The 14,184-nt window shown below is 42.4% G+C and overlaps 1 protein-coding gene across 3 annotated transcripts in view; it reads right to left on the bottom strand.

The window, feature by feature from the left end:
* Nucleotides 1-14,184, bottom strand: part of PARP4 (poly(ADP-ribose) polymerase family member 4) — a 381,003-nt gene that overhangs the window by 211,923 nt on the left and 154,896 nt on the right. For all 3 annotated transcript variants that reach the window (XM_040340552.1, XM_040340551.1, XM_040340554.1), the window contains one exon: nt 4,957-5,094. In XM_040340552.1, the coding sequence (XP_040196486.1) occupies nt 4,957-5,094 (138 nt within the window). The remainder of the gene's footprint in view (nt 1-4,956; nt 5,095-14,184) is intronic.

Genomic DNA, 14,184 nt, shown 5'->3' on the forward strand with positions numbered 1-14,184 from the left:
CAACCATGGAGCAAAAGATCAGGACAATCTGAAAGAGCCCACAGGGTGTGTGCAAGGAGTCCGATAAGTAGTCCTGCATTATCCTGGGCTAGTTTGGTGTAATGTGAATCACCAGAATGCCATTCATCTTAATCCTGTGGAACAGATGAGTAAGGAGATTCAGAGAAGGCAAGTCACAGATCAAGATAGTTATACTGATCCACAAAGCATCCAGTGATTCAACCAATAGATTTCTGTATCTGGACTCAAACCGTTGTTTGATCCGGAAGCTAGGGGGGCCATACCTGACATGCCGCCCCTGAGACACTGCGTAATAAGACAATTCCCCTGAGTCCAGGTGCCGTTGTCTGCTTGCTAACTGTCCACATTCCAGATGATTCTTTCAGGCTGGCATCAGGCTCTTTCAGGATAGTGTTGGATTGGTGAGCCACCATGCCAGAGACATCCTGGCCCTGGCTGTCAGGAGCATTGGTAGGTCCTGTGGCTGTACCTTCTTGAACTACGCAGCCAGAATATTAAGTTGCAATGGTTTAGAGTGGAACTGGGCAGATGGCACTACCTCAAAGGAGACTACCATCATTCTCAAAACTCTCATATAAAAACAAGAAATTGGCCAGTTTCTGGACTGCATAGTCCAGATCACAGAGTGAAGAGATGGGGATTTCCTTTGTAGAAGGACGACCATGAAGGGATATGTATCAATAATTAGACCCACATTATTCCAAGTGCCGATTCAGCTACACAGTGACAATTTTAAAAGGTTCAGGATTCAACCAAACTTTTGTAGAGTCTGGACAGTCTTGATGACATTACCTGACAAGGTCGGAACTTACTGTTCTCCAAGTAGGAGATTGTCTGAGTATTCCACTATGAGAATGACCTGTGATTATAATAAGGCTTTGCAAATTAAAAGCAAAAAATGTACCAAACGGAAAAGTTGCTTCTGCACAACAAACAAAATGGAGCCATAATAATGGCAGTCCCCAAAACTTAAGAGGAACCATTTCCAAAATGGAGGAGATAGAAAGGTCTGTGGAAGCACAGCTATATAAGCTGTTATGAGGGCGATCTAGGGATTCTAGTGTGCAGAAAATAGGGGAGAGTGAGACAAGGCTATTCGTTGTAGTGGGATTGTACTCTTATGCCCCGTACACATGATCGGTTGTCCCGGCAGTAAAAAGTCTGCCGGGAAAACCGAGGGGAGAACCTGGTCGGCAGCTTTTCCCCCTACACACGGCCGGTTTTCCTGGCAGGAAAACTGCCATGAGAACTTTGGCCGGGTATCCCGGCCATGTGTATGCTCAACGCAGTGTTTCCCATAGGAAAACTGCCGTGAAAAAGTCCGACAGGAATCCCGGCAGGAAAAAAAAAAAAAAACATGTTCACATTTTTCCTGGCGGTTTTCCTGTCGGGAAAACTGCCATGAAGCATACACATGGCCAGTTTTCCTGGCCAAAAGCTGTCATAGCAGTTTTCCCAACGGGAAAACTGGTCGTGTGTACGAGGCATAAAGTTCTTTAAAAGATATGCTGCACCAGATAGCGGAAGTAACAGACCCAAGTGAGGCAAGATATGCATACTCAAATTCAAGCAACAGATGCTGATGAGGGTTGTAATCAGGTGGAGGTGACCAGAACACTGAATGTATTCAGTGGAAAAAATCCAGACCGGACAATCCACAAGTATAACGGACAGAGGTAGAAGCGGGAAAATACGTTCTTCTTCTGAATAAGAAAAGGAGAGACACTGACACACTTAAAATGCTTTTTCATAGCTATAAACCAAATAGTACTCTGCAAAACACTAAAAATGTGCAGAGAGGTTACATAAGCCAGACCAGTTTGTTAGGGTTAAAGGGGTTGTAAAGGAAAAAAAATGTTTCCCTAAATAGCTTCCTTTACCTTAGTGTAGTCCTCCTTCACTTAACTCGTCCTTCGATTTTGCTTTTAAATTTCCTTATTTCTTCTGAGAATCCTCACTTCCTGTTCTTCTGTCTGTAACTCACCACCGTAATGCGAGGCTTTCTTCCTGGTGTGGAGAAAGCCTCTTGAGGGGGTTGAGCAGGAGTGTCAGGACGCCCATTAACACACAGCTCCTTTCTCTATCTGCAAAGTAGAGAGTGTCCTGACTTGCCTGCTCGCCCCCTCCCCCCTCAAGAGGCTTTCTCCACACCAAGAAGAAAGCCTCACATTACGGTGGTGAGTTACAGACAGAAGAACAGGAAGTGAGCATTTCTCAGAAGAAATAAGCATTTTTAAAAGCAAAATCGAAGGATGAGGTAAGTGAAGGAGGACTGCACTAAGGTAAAGGAAGCTATTTAGGGGGGGGGGGGGGGAAATCCTTTACAACCTCTTTAATATTTGAAGATATGGTAACATTAAACAATAAACTCACTCCCAAGGGGTGAGTATACAGAGACTGGGACACAGTAAGGGCTGAACCACAGCTCCAAGGCAATGTAATAATATACATCCTAGTGCACAATATGCTCATAACAACATTTAGAGAAATTCACGGAGGACAGATATTTGCTGTAATACTGTTTTGAAATGAGTGATTACTGTACAGTTAAAATAGCTTTTCTGCAGAGCATAAGCATCAAAATATCAGCAGCTATTTGTATATGCAGAGGCTTACACACATAATAGACTGCAGAGACCCTGCATTACACCAAAATCAGCACCACAGCTCTGAATAGGAGAGCACTCTGCAGCTAACTGACACAGTACACACAGGTCTGGAAAGTGCCAATGAAGAGCTCATTGTTTGAACCCCATAACAGGCTGTCGTGTTTTTATTGGATCATGAGCTGAAGCCACCCATAGAGCTGTTTCATCTGCATTGCCTGAAAAAGGCAAGATAAATATTCCCAGAATACAGTGAAAGCAGGGAAAGTTATATGGGTGGAGGCGATTGTGTAACTGATAGGCAGTGGCAGGGACAAACAGAGATAATACCTTTTACCCTTGCAATAAAATGCAATGATGGAACTACCAGGGTCAGAAAGGTCTGACTTGCAACCAGGCCCTGGAGTTCTGCCACTGTGGGACATCCCTGTCCGCCCTTTTCACCACTGTGGGGTGGTCCGCATGTTCCCCCGCCCACTGGAGCTTCTAGTTAGAGGCATTGAGTCGGAGAGATAGTACACTGTGGCTGAAGCATTCACTGTCATACCAGACCACCCGCCTATCCTCTCCGCCCATTGCTGCATAGTCCAGTCAGATGCCATGTCGGGAGGTGGAAACTTGAGGAGAAAGTCAGCTGACGGCCAGGAGAGTGAAGGGGGAGGAGCTCTCCGCTCTGCGAGGAGAGCCCATGTCAGGAGAGGCATTACTGAAGGCACGTGAAGGGAGCCAGACACAGGCAGAGACACACTGAGCAAGGAGAAGGAGAAAGAATCGATAAAAGAGAGCAGTTGAGTGCCAATGTCACTGATGCCAACCCCGCTGCCTCTTCCTGAATCTACACTCCCCTTCCCCCATTAGGCAGTGGTGATGGGGGGGGATAAGTATGACATCTGCGGAAGTGGTGGGGATAGGGATGACATCAGTGGCAGTGGTGATGGGGATAGTGATGACATCAGTGGCAGTGGTGATGGTGATAGGGATGGCATCAGTTGCAGTGGTGGGATAGGGAGGACATCAGTGGCAGTGGGGATACTGATGACATCAGTGGCGGTGGTGGTGGGGATACTGATGACATCAGTGGCGGTGGGGATACTGATGACATCAGTGACAGTGGTGGTGGGGCTAGGGATGACATCAGTGGCAGCGGTGGGGATAGGAATGACATCAGTGGCAGTGATGGTGGGGATAGGGATGACATCAGTGGCAGTGGACTGATGTCATCCCTAATGTCTTTCCTATTCCATCACCACCACTGATGTCCTCATGATCCCCACCACTGCTAGGAAGAAAAAAAACTCACGCTAAAAATGGGAAGAGATAGTGAAAGTTCCCACGCAACACAGCTATTAGTGACTCAGCACTTGCAGGAGAAACATACCATGTTCATATGAAGACAAGCACCAGACATACCACAGTCAAAGTCCTGGAGAGCATTCTGCAGCTAAAGGCACAGTAACTAGCCACTGCCTTTGATCCCATGCCCCCCACTGATATCCTCCCTATCCCCACCAACACCACTGATCCCATTTCCCCCACCACCATAAGTGTACTCCACAACCGATGCCACTGATCCATGAAGGGGGTCCTTCACAGTTTCTTGTACCGGGGGACCTGAAGGTTTTAGTTACGCCTCTGATGCACCAGAGAGCTCCATATGCAGAACCCAGTGATCATGTCACATTCCAAGAAATCTTTGCCTCTACTGGAAACATACACCTGAGACAGTCTTCAGGGGTCTTTAGGGATCAGGATCGCACCAGAAATTGTGTCTTGACACTGGACATGTAGAATGCACCGCAATTTTTCAAGCCAGTGCACCAGGTGCCTTGAGAGCACAACAAATAGAGCCTAGTACCCAAAGGGCACATTAATAGCTAACACTGCATTTTCATTCAAACAGGGTCCTATTACAGCCTTCAGGTGGCACTGAGGATAACCCATTCAAGATAACTGCAAGACAAGTCCCAGCTCAGCATCATGACCAATCTTGATTGAAGAAAAAGTAGTCTTAATAAAAGTATTTTTTTTAGAAAAAATAGGTTTGAAAAGACATGCATCTTCCTAGGACACTAGCAAAAAAAAAAAAAAAACTATGCACCGTGGGGGTGGAAAGGGTTATACTTAGTTGGCCCTTTTTTTTTTTTTACATAAAGTCAGCAGCATAGCACAATGCTCCTGAACTCTACCTTTCCTGTGTCCTTAGATGAACGGTTAGGAAATACACAACAGCAACAGAATGATCAGATATTCCAGCTGAAATATGTTATGTTTTTCATCCTAGAGAGAAAAGTATGGAACCAACATTCTGTGTAGATGGTTTAGCTTTTACCTCACTGTCTTGGTCTGGGTGGGTCTCAATCCACATTCTTGGGATATAAAGATCTTCCATTCCTATGTTTAAACAAAAGCCTCCATCAGTCAGGGTACTGCCTTCTTCCACTTGGATCACAGCTTTGCACTCTGTTTGCTATAAAGGATAAAAAAACAAACAAAAGAAAACAAATCAGCGATCCCTAAATCACCAATGATTTAAAAATAAACATATCCACAGGCATATTGGCATCTTATTCCCTGTCTCTTCATTTGTTTTTGGACCAAGGTAGGTTTTCATGTTTGCCAACATATGTACATAATACTCTTTTTCTCTTTTGTGTACCCTGATAATTAAAAGTTTGTCAAGGTGCAGGATAATCACATTTTTGTACTCACCATAAAATCCTTTTTTAGAAGGAGTAAGCAACCAAGGGTTATACTATCACCTACAAAATAAATAGGCAATACATTGACAATAAGGCAAGCTCCCTAAAGGCTCCTCCAACCTCACACTTGCTCCGTTGTATCAAGCAGTCCAAAAGGCACAAATAACATATGATGGTAGGGAACGGTGTCCCTCAATAGACTCAAAAGAATATAATTTTATGTCGGGTACTAAAATCCTATTCTTCATTGTCCATTGAGGGGCACTGTTTTATTAACAATAAGCAACCAATGGATATCTAGAAGCAGTGCAAACGGAGAGGCTGGTGCACCAAAACAAAAAAGGCCAACCAGCCCAACAATAATATACCCAAAACAAAGATAAGACAAGGGCATTAAATACCCGTTTGCAGAACTTTTTGGTACTTACTTTAGGTACTTTAAATTTCATGTGAATATACTGGTCAGTAATTATATTAAAAGTGATGCATTAATATAAAAAATACATGTGAACATCAATGAACAGTGACAAATGATTTGTTATCCAATGTTTACATTGGATAACAAATCATTTGTCACTGTTCATTGATGTTCACATAAAGGAAAGAAAGATCATAAAATCTAGTTTCCCAAGTGAAAAGGTCAGCGAAGCATCCCAGGAAAAAGGTGATGAGAAAGGCACTTCCACCAAGATCACACACTGTGAGAAGTATATGAAAAGGAAGAGGGGACTCGCATAGTGTAAAATCCTCGAGTTTAATATATAATAAAAAGGAATTGCACTTACATCAGGTCAATGAATAAAACGCATCCAGTAAATTAAGCCGGCCAGCTCTAAAACAAAAGGCCCGTATCTTCCGGGTCGGATCACAATGCGCGGTGACGTCAGAACGTCGCCTCCCTATGATTCGTCTCGAAGGGGACGTGATCCCGTGACCACGTCCCCTTCGAGACGAAACGTAGGCGAGGTTCTGACGTCACCACGCATTGTGATGCGACAATTCCTTTTATTATATATTAAACTCGAGGATTTTACACTATGTGAGTCCCCTCTTCCTTTTCATATACATCTCGTGTTGGCATATTGATTGAGAACATCCACCTTCTGATCATCCTGAGCTGGATAATCCTCTCTAAGATATCATCATTTTATGCTGTATCCGATCTCCTATAATTTAGAGATCATTCAAATTCGGTAAGAGGCAGTGTGTGATATTGGTGGAAGTGCCTTTCTCATCACCTTTTTCCTGGGATGATTGTTGACCTTTTCACTTGGGAAACTATATTTTACGAACTTTCTTTCCTTTATGGTGGACTTTACATTGGATAACAAATCATTTGTCACTGTTCATTGATGTTCACATATTTTTTATATTAATGTATCACTTTTGATATAATTACTGACCAGTATATTCACTTATAAGTCATCACTATTTGTTCTATTTCTGGGGTCTGCTGTTTTCAGCACACAGCACCTATCATGCTTTATTAGTGCGACTTTGTTTACAAATTGTTTGGTGTAGTATAACACTTTTTGGTTGCAGCTTTTTTCCACTTTTTATTTTTCAAAGGAGCGCAGTATATTTTTTCTTATTACTTTAAATTTCATGAATTGGGTTTACATCCACTTTAAGGTTTGACCTCATATTATACGGTTTTGGTAAACCTGAAGACACAAATCTGCAGAAAATCTAATAGTGTGTATGGGGCCTTATTGTTGGTTGGTAGGAGAATAAAATACTTATTTTACTCACTGAACTACAACTTAATTTATAACATATGTATCAGGATTTTTAGTTGATATTCTGTCTCTATCATTTAAAATACACCTATGATAAAAAAATTATAGATGTTTAATTCTTTGTAAGTAGGCAAACCTACAAAATCTGCAGGGGATTAAATAATTATTTTCCCCACTAAACAACCTTATGAAATCTTTCCTACAAGATACTTAAAAATAGAGAGAGGTCAAATAGAAGTGAATCAAATGTATTTCACCATTTTATAAAGACAAACCAGTTTATCCTTTCAGTATACCGTAACTAAAGGCAACCCTTTTTTTCTAGTTCTGGATAAGGTGAATGTGGATTAGAACACCTGTTCGGTTTTTATTCCTGTCTGTGCCCGTTAGCCCTGGTTCACATTGGTGAGTTTTGACATGCAATTTGATATGTCAAATTAGTGGCAATTGCCAACAATGGCACCGTCCTAATCGGTGCAACGCTGCATTTGCAGCACCGCGCCAATTTCAAAAAGTTGTTTCTGTACGTTTTGCGATTTTGGGTTACGATTTCCATTGACATCTGTGCAGAAACCCACACAGATGTCTGTGAAATCGCTGCCGAAATCGCAAAAAGTAGTACAGAAACTACAGTGTGAAATAGGTGTGGCTATCTCTATTTGAACTGTTTTTTTTGGGGGGGGGGGGATTATTTTTTATTGTTTTCAACACACACTTATAGTATACAATCGAACATTATGGACCGCCCACTGCAATACGGTAAGCCGCCCCGAAAAGTTTAATAAAACAACTATTATACAAAAAGAAGAAGTGCATTACATTAAAACATAAACATGAACATTAGGTGATAAACTAAAAACGCTTGCGAGCAAACAAAACTAATGACTCAGAACCTTTTTAATTGATACAGCTGCTGGCCAGTGGCGTTGCTAGGGGGGTGCGGGGGGTGCGGGCCGCACCGGGTGACACCCACTAGAGGGGTGACACCATCCCGATTTAAAAAAAAATTTTTTTTTTTTTTTTTTTTAGCTGACATGACCAGAGGTGCAGGTGGCTGTGTAATGTAAAAGGGGTGCAGTGATGCAGGGTGTTGTGTATTGTAAAAGGGTCCAGAGGTGCAGGGGGCTATGAGATGTAAAGGGGGCCAGTGATGCAGGGTGCTGTGTAATGTAAAGGGGTCCAGAGGTGCAGGGTGCTGTGTAATGTAAAGGGGTCCAGAGGTGCAGGGTGCTGTGTAATGTAAAGGGGTGCAGAGGGCTGTGTAGTGTAAAAGGGTCCAGAGGTGCAGGGGGCTATGTGATGTAAAGAGGTGCAGAGGTGCAGGCGGCTGTGTAATGTAAAAGGGGTGTAGTGATGCAGGGTGCTGTGCAATGTAAAGGGGTGCAGAGGGCTGTGTAGTGTAAAAGGGTCCAGAGGTGCAGGGGGCTATGTGATGTAAAGGGGTGCAGAGGTGCAGGCGGCTGAGTAATGTAAAAGGGGTGCAGTGATGCAGGGTGCTGTGTAATGTAAAGGGGTCCAGTGATGCAGGGTGCTGTGTAATGTAAAAGGGGTGCAGTGATGCAGGGTGTTGTGTAATGTAAAAGGGTCCAGAGGTGCAGGGGGCTATGAGATGTAAAGGGGGCCAGTGATGCAGGGTGCTGTGTAATGTAAAGGGGTCCAGAGGTGCAGGGTGCTGTGTAATGTAAAGGGGTGCAGATGGCTGTGTAGTGTAAAAGGGTCCAGAGGTGCAGGGGGCTATGTGATGTAAAGGGGTGCAGAGGTGCAGGCGGCTGTGTAATGTAAAAGGGGTGCAGTGATGCAGGGTGCTGTGTAATGTAAAGGGGTCCAGTGATGCAGGGTGCTGTGTAATGTAAAAGGGGTGCAGTGATGCAGGGTGCTGTGTAATGTAAAGGGGTGCAGTGATGCAGGGTGCTGTGTAATGTATAGGCTCCTGAGATGTGAATTCCGGTTCTGGAGAAAGAGAGGTGGGGGGAGGGGACAAAAAATGGAGAGAAAGAAGAAGGGATAGAACGCACAAGAAAGATGGATAGGGAGAGAGAGAAAAGGGGAAGAAAGGAGAACAGAGAGCAAACAGTAGGGTAAAAAATATTTGAATTTTTTTATTGGGGGGGGGGGGGTGACACCATATTTTAACGCACTAGGTGACACCAACCCTAGTGACGCCACTGCTGCTGGCACTAATCACAATCTCATAAATGCATAAATAAATAAAAACAAATAAAATGCCATGCTATAATAAGATTACCAATTTGATACGACACATAGAAAATGCTTGAATATCTTAGTGCAAACCATGCATTATATTAAACATGATAACATATAAAATGTCCATTGTGCTGGCAAATTAAAACAAAAACAGATGAAAAGTGCCACACTATATTGAGGTAACCAATGTGATATGACACATAAAGGGCAAAACGTGCATAGTATCAAACATATTGAATCATACAATAAAAATGTCCATTGTGCTTGCAAAGCAAAATCCTGTGATGGTTCTCCAAAGTTGACAACAAACTTGTGCTCCCCCTGTGTAAAAATTTGATATTTATCCAAATATCCTTTGAAGATAAACAATACCCAAAAAAAAAAATTCTGGTAAATCACACATCTTTAACAAATAATACAGGATTAAAATAAAGGCACATTGATGGTTTAATATCACAAATAATATTATCCACAATGGGGACTGCAGCTATTTACACTAGGATGAGGATACCATTTGGATTTAACTCAGGGATAAAGATATTATGTCCCATATAGGGCTGAACTGAGCAAAGTCAATTTCATTTAAAAAATACCTAAAATAGAATTCCTAGTCTTAGAGCACCATCTGGTGAACAATTACAGTCAATGCCTAAACAAACATTAAGTTAACCAATACCTCCAAATCAGATGTGGGTACATTTTCTGAACTACACCCTCTAGGCTAGCCCTTAAATAATATACAGGGATAAAGGGATTTGTTTCCAACAGAGGAACAGTCCCCTCCAAAATGAAGGCTTGTTCTTACGTTGAATCGGTTTGTAAGTTGGAACAGGTAAATGTTTAGTGTAGCTCCAGCCAAGAAATCGATTTTTAAGCTTTTTGGATGGCATGGGGAAGGGTTATCACCCCTGTAACATTTGTTTTGCTGTCTTTGCCCCTGTTTGGAAGATTTCACCTTACTTTCTGTGCCAATGACAATTGGATTTTGAAAATTTTAGGTTATTAGGGAAACAAGGACTGGTGATAAAGCATCAGTGGAGACACCTTTTTCCCATATTAAATCTTACAGGAGAGAATTTCCCCTCCTAGGGGTAGATTTCCTCCCACTTCCTGTTGTCTTCCTCCGTTTGTGTAGGAGTAGTTTGTAAGTCAGGTGTTTGTAAGTAGAGGACCGCCTGTATATGGGAAGCTCTACAATGCTGCATCCTCAAAAAACAGAATTCAGGAAATGGCAGTTAGGTCATAAACAGTGCCTTGCCGTCAGCATCATCAAAGAGTACAGATCAAGATCAAAAAATAAAGAGGATGGGCACCCCCATGAGGCCAGCTTGCTAATTACATAAAGTAGAAGGTAAGCTAGTAGTAAAAGGTAACTGAAAATGGAGTGCCCTACTGACACAGAGGAGTAGTCACTGCCAACTGTAGAATCGCTGCATAGAGAGCACCAGTACACTAAATGGACTGGAAAAACCTGGCATTTCTTGTTCAAAAATTCCAAGAATATTGCAAAATATCCCACTGCACACGCTCAAAAAATCTTCACAGACAAGGTCAGAGGAACTGCCAAAGCTCTGGTCCTGACACTGACAGCCAAGAATCACCAGATATTTGGCCTAAACTTAGTTGTGAAGTTCTATGCCAATGGAACAGTGCCGGCCCAAGACATTGTGCTGCCTGGGACCAAGAATGAAATGCTGCCCCCCCACCCCCCAGAAAAAAAATCACGCCAACCAAAAGGCCCCCACATTCATTATTTTATATCATGATAACTAAAGGGATAAAGGAGTATAACGAGGGCCTGTCATGGCTCTGTACATGCATATAGGCGTATAAAAGGACCTGCCATGGCTCTTTACATGTATCCAGGAGTATAAAGGGATCTGTGAATTGCCGGCAGCCACAATGTCTTTTGCGCAAACTAATCAATGTACGCTAATTGTGTTTTTTTTTTTGGTACCAAAAATATGTAGAAGAATACATATTGGCCTAAACTGAAGAAAATAGTTTATTTTTATAAATTTTGGGGATATTTATTATAGCAAAAAGTTAAAAAATATATATATTTATAGCACAAAAAATAAAAACGCAGAGGTGATCAAATATCACCAAAAGAAAGCTCTATTTGTGGGGAAAAAAGGACATAAATTTTATTTGGGTAGCGGAGCTGGCGGAACGGGCTGGTGGGCATCAGTATGCTGCCCCCCTAAAAGTGCTGCCTGGTACCCATGGTACCACCCGGTCCCATCATAGGGCCGTCCCTGCAATGGAATGCAGGTGAGATGTTACTGCCGACCACAAGACTGAGTCAGAGAAAATAACAGAGAACAAACGTGAAAATCCTATGCTCAAAGGCTAGCTGGAGAGACATCCAGGATTTTCATTATCATTAAGAATCTACCAGTATCTCCTGATAGTAGAAATCTTTCAATTTGAGTGAAAAATACAGTAGAGCGGAAGGAGACATCCATTCTCCTGAGGACCTAAGTGTAACTGAACAGCTGTGTGGCTGGAGGGATCATAAAATGAAAAAAATAAAAAATTCATTCAGGATTTTGCGCTACCACGTGTAGGGTGTGTAAAAGTGAAATAAGTGTTAAATTAAATATGTAAATACAATAAGTTAATGGAGGTCGCTGCTAAATCTAAAAGTGTACATGTGCATAACATTAAGATATAAGAAAATGGTGATCAGCGCGACTACCTAAAATGAACGTCTGACTCTAAAGGTAAAACCAATAAAGTGTGTGTAACATGTGCATAATACATAAGTGCAAAAGTCCACACTAGAACTAGATCCAAAAGGAAGGTCTTCACATTCCCAGAAACCCAATTGGGCAATGAAAGTTCTTCTAAATAGTATGTAGAGGATGTCACCATTTACATATCAGATGAATCTTCTATGGGTTGTCTTCTTAATATTAAATGCTCACAGAGCGCGTACCTCACACGAAAGTATATAGAGCCTTTCAGATATCCCAGACATCCAAGGCAACAACGGCTGACAGTCTCCACTCGTAGCCTGCGTCTCTGACGGTGTATTTAGGACTCTCTGGCTGTATTACGGATTTTCAAAATTCCCGATGCCTGGATGTGCTATCGAAACCGAAGTGACACTGAAAGTGTCCACTAACGTGCGGTTTGAACGATTTTACTTGTTACCTTAGTTTTTATGCAAGAGCCCATTTAACTACTTAGTAAACTCTCATTACATTACGGTTTACACTATGAGAGATTTTGTTTATTTTTTAATCTACACAATGGGAGATCTATTGGCATAGGGAATTTTGGATATCGGTAATACAGCCAGAGAGTCCTAAATACACCGCCAGAGACGTGGGCTACGAGTGGAGACTGTCAGCCATTGTTGCCTTGGACGTCTGGGATATCTTAAAGGCTCTATATACTCCGGTGTGAGGTAAGCACTCTGTGAGCATTTAATATTAAGAAGACAACCCATAGAAGATTCATCCGATATGTGAATGATGACACCCACTACATACTACTGTATTTAGAAGAACTTTCATTGCCCAATTGGGTTTCTGGGATTGTGAAGACCTTCCTTTTGGATCTAGTTCTAGTGGGGACTTTTGCACTTATGCACTTAGCATATGTTACATACACTTTATTGGTTTTACCTTTAGAGTCAGACGTTCATTTTAGGTACTCGAGCTGATCACCATTTTCTTATATGGAGGGAAATATCTGGCCTTCCGTTTCTGTGTGCCTAGTTCCCATCTCTCCTGGAAGCAGCAGTAAAACCCAGGGTTGCTTAGTGTTAATAAATCTGTGTCATCTGTAATGATTGATAGAAATAATTTTATGTTGGTCATGTGCTAAAAGGGGACACTTGCTAGGAGCCACTAGTACACACTTTTTGTGCTGTTTAGGCATTGCGTTGTGCTAATCTGAATGTTGCATGCAGTTTTTAAAGTGTTTGTAAAGTCTCACCTTTGAAAAAATAAATACAAAATAACAAACACGTTATACTTACCTGTCCTGCAAAGGTTTTGCACAGGGCAGCCCAGATCCTCCTCTTCTCGGGTCCCTCTTCACTGCTCCTGGTCCCTCCCTCTTGGTGAGTGATCCCATAAACCAACAGCTTGCTATGGAGGCGCCCGAGCCAAGTCAGAGCTCTGTGTATCCGTTTAGACACGGTGTCCCGACCCGGCCCCACCCCTCTCTTTCTCTTCCCTGATTGTCTGTCTGACTTTGATTGACAGCCGCGGGAGCCAATGGTGCCACGGCTGTGCCCCAGCCAACCAGGAGAAGAGTCCTGGGTGGCCGAAGGAATCGTGGACATCACTGGATAGAGAAGGGGCTCAGGGTAAGTATTAGGGGGTGCTGGGGAGGCTGATACACACAAAAGTTTTTTTTTATCTTGATGCATAGAATGCATTAAAATAAAAATAATTTTGCCTTTACAACTCCTTTAAGAAATACCAAGTATTCACTTTAATGGCTTCAGGCTTTTTGAAGAATGACAGCAGCAAAGTTTGCACATCAGTTAAAACATGCAGGATCTGTGTGAACAAAGTCTACCCAAGCCCCCCCGTAATATTTACATTCTTTCTATATGTTGGATGAATACCTCAAGCAAAGGGCATATTTTCTGCAATTATTCTTAAAGCAGAGTTCCACCCAAAAGTGGAACTTCCAATTTAAGCACTCCTAGTACCGCAGAGAGAAGGAGGAGAGGAGCGAGGCTTTGGGCGGCCGCATTGCTGGAGCGTGGGACAGGTGAGTGCGTGTTTATTAAAAGTCAGCAGCTACACCTTTTGAAACTGCTCACTTTTAACCACTTACCCCCCGGACCATACAGGGAGTGCAGAATTATTAGGCAAGTTGTATTTTTGAGGATTAATTTTTTTATTGAACAACAACCATGTTCTCAATGAACCCAAAAAACTCATTAAT

Source organism: Rana temporaria, chromosome 2 (genome assembly GCF_905171775.1).
Source record: "Rana temporaria chromosome 2, aRanTem1.1, whole genome shotgun sequence".
Classification (NCBI taxonomy): Eukaryota; Metazoa; Chordata; class Amphibia; order Anura; family Ranidae; genus Rana; species Rana temporaria.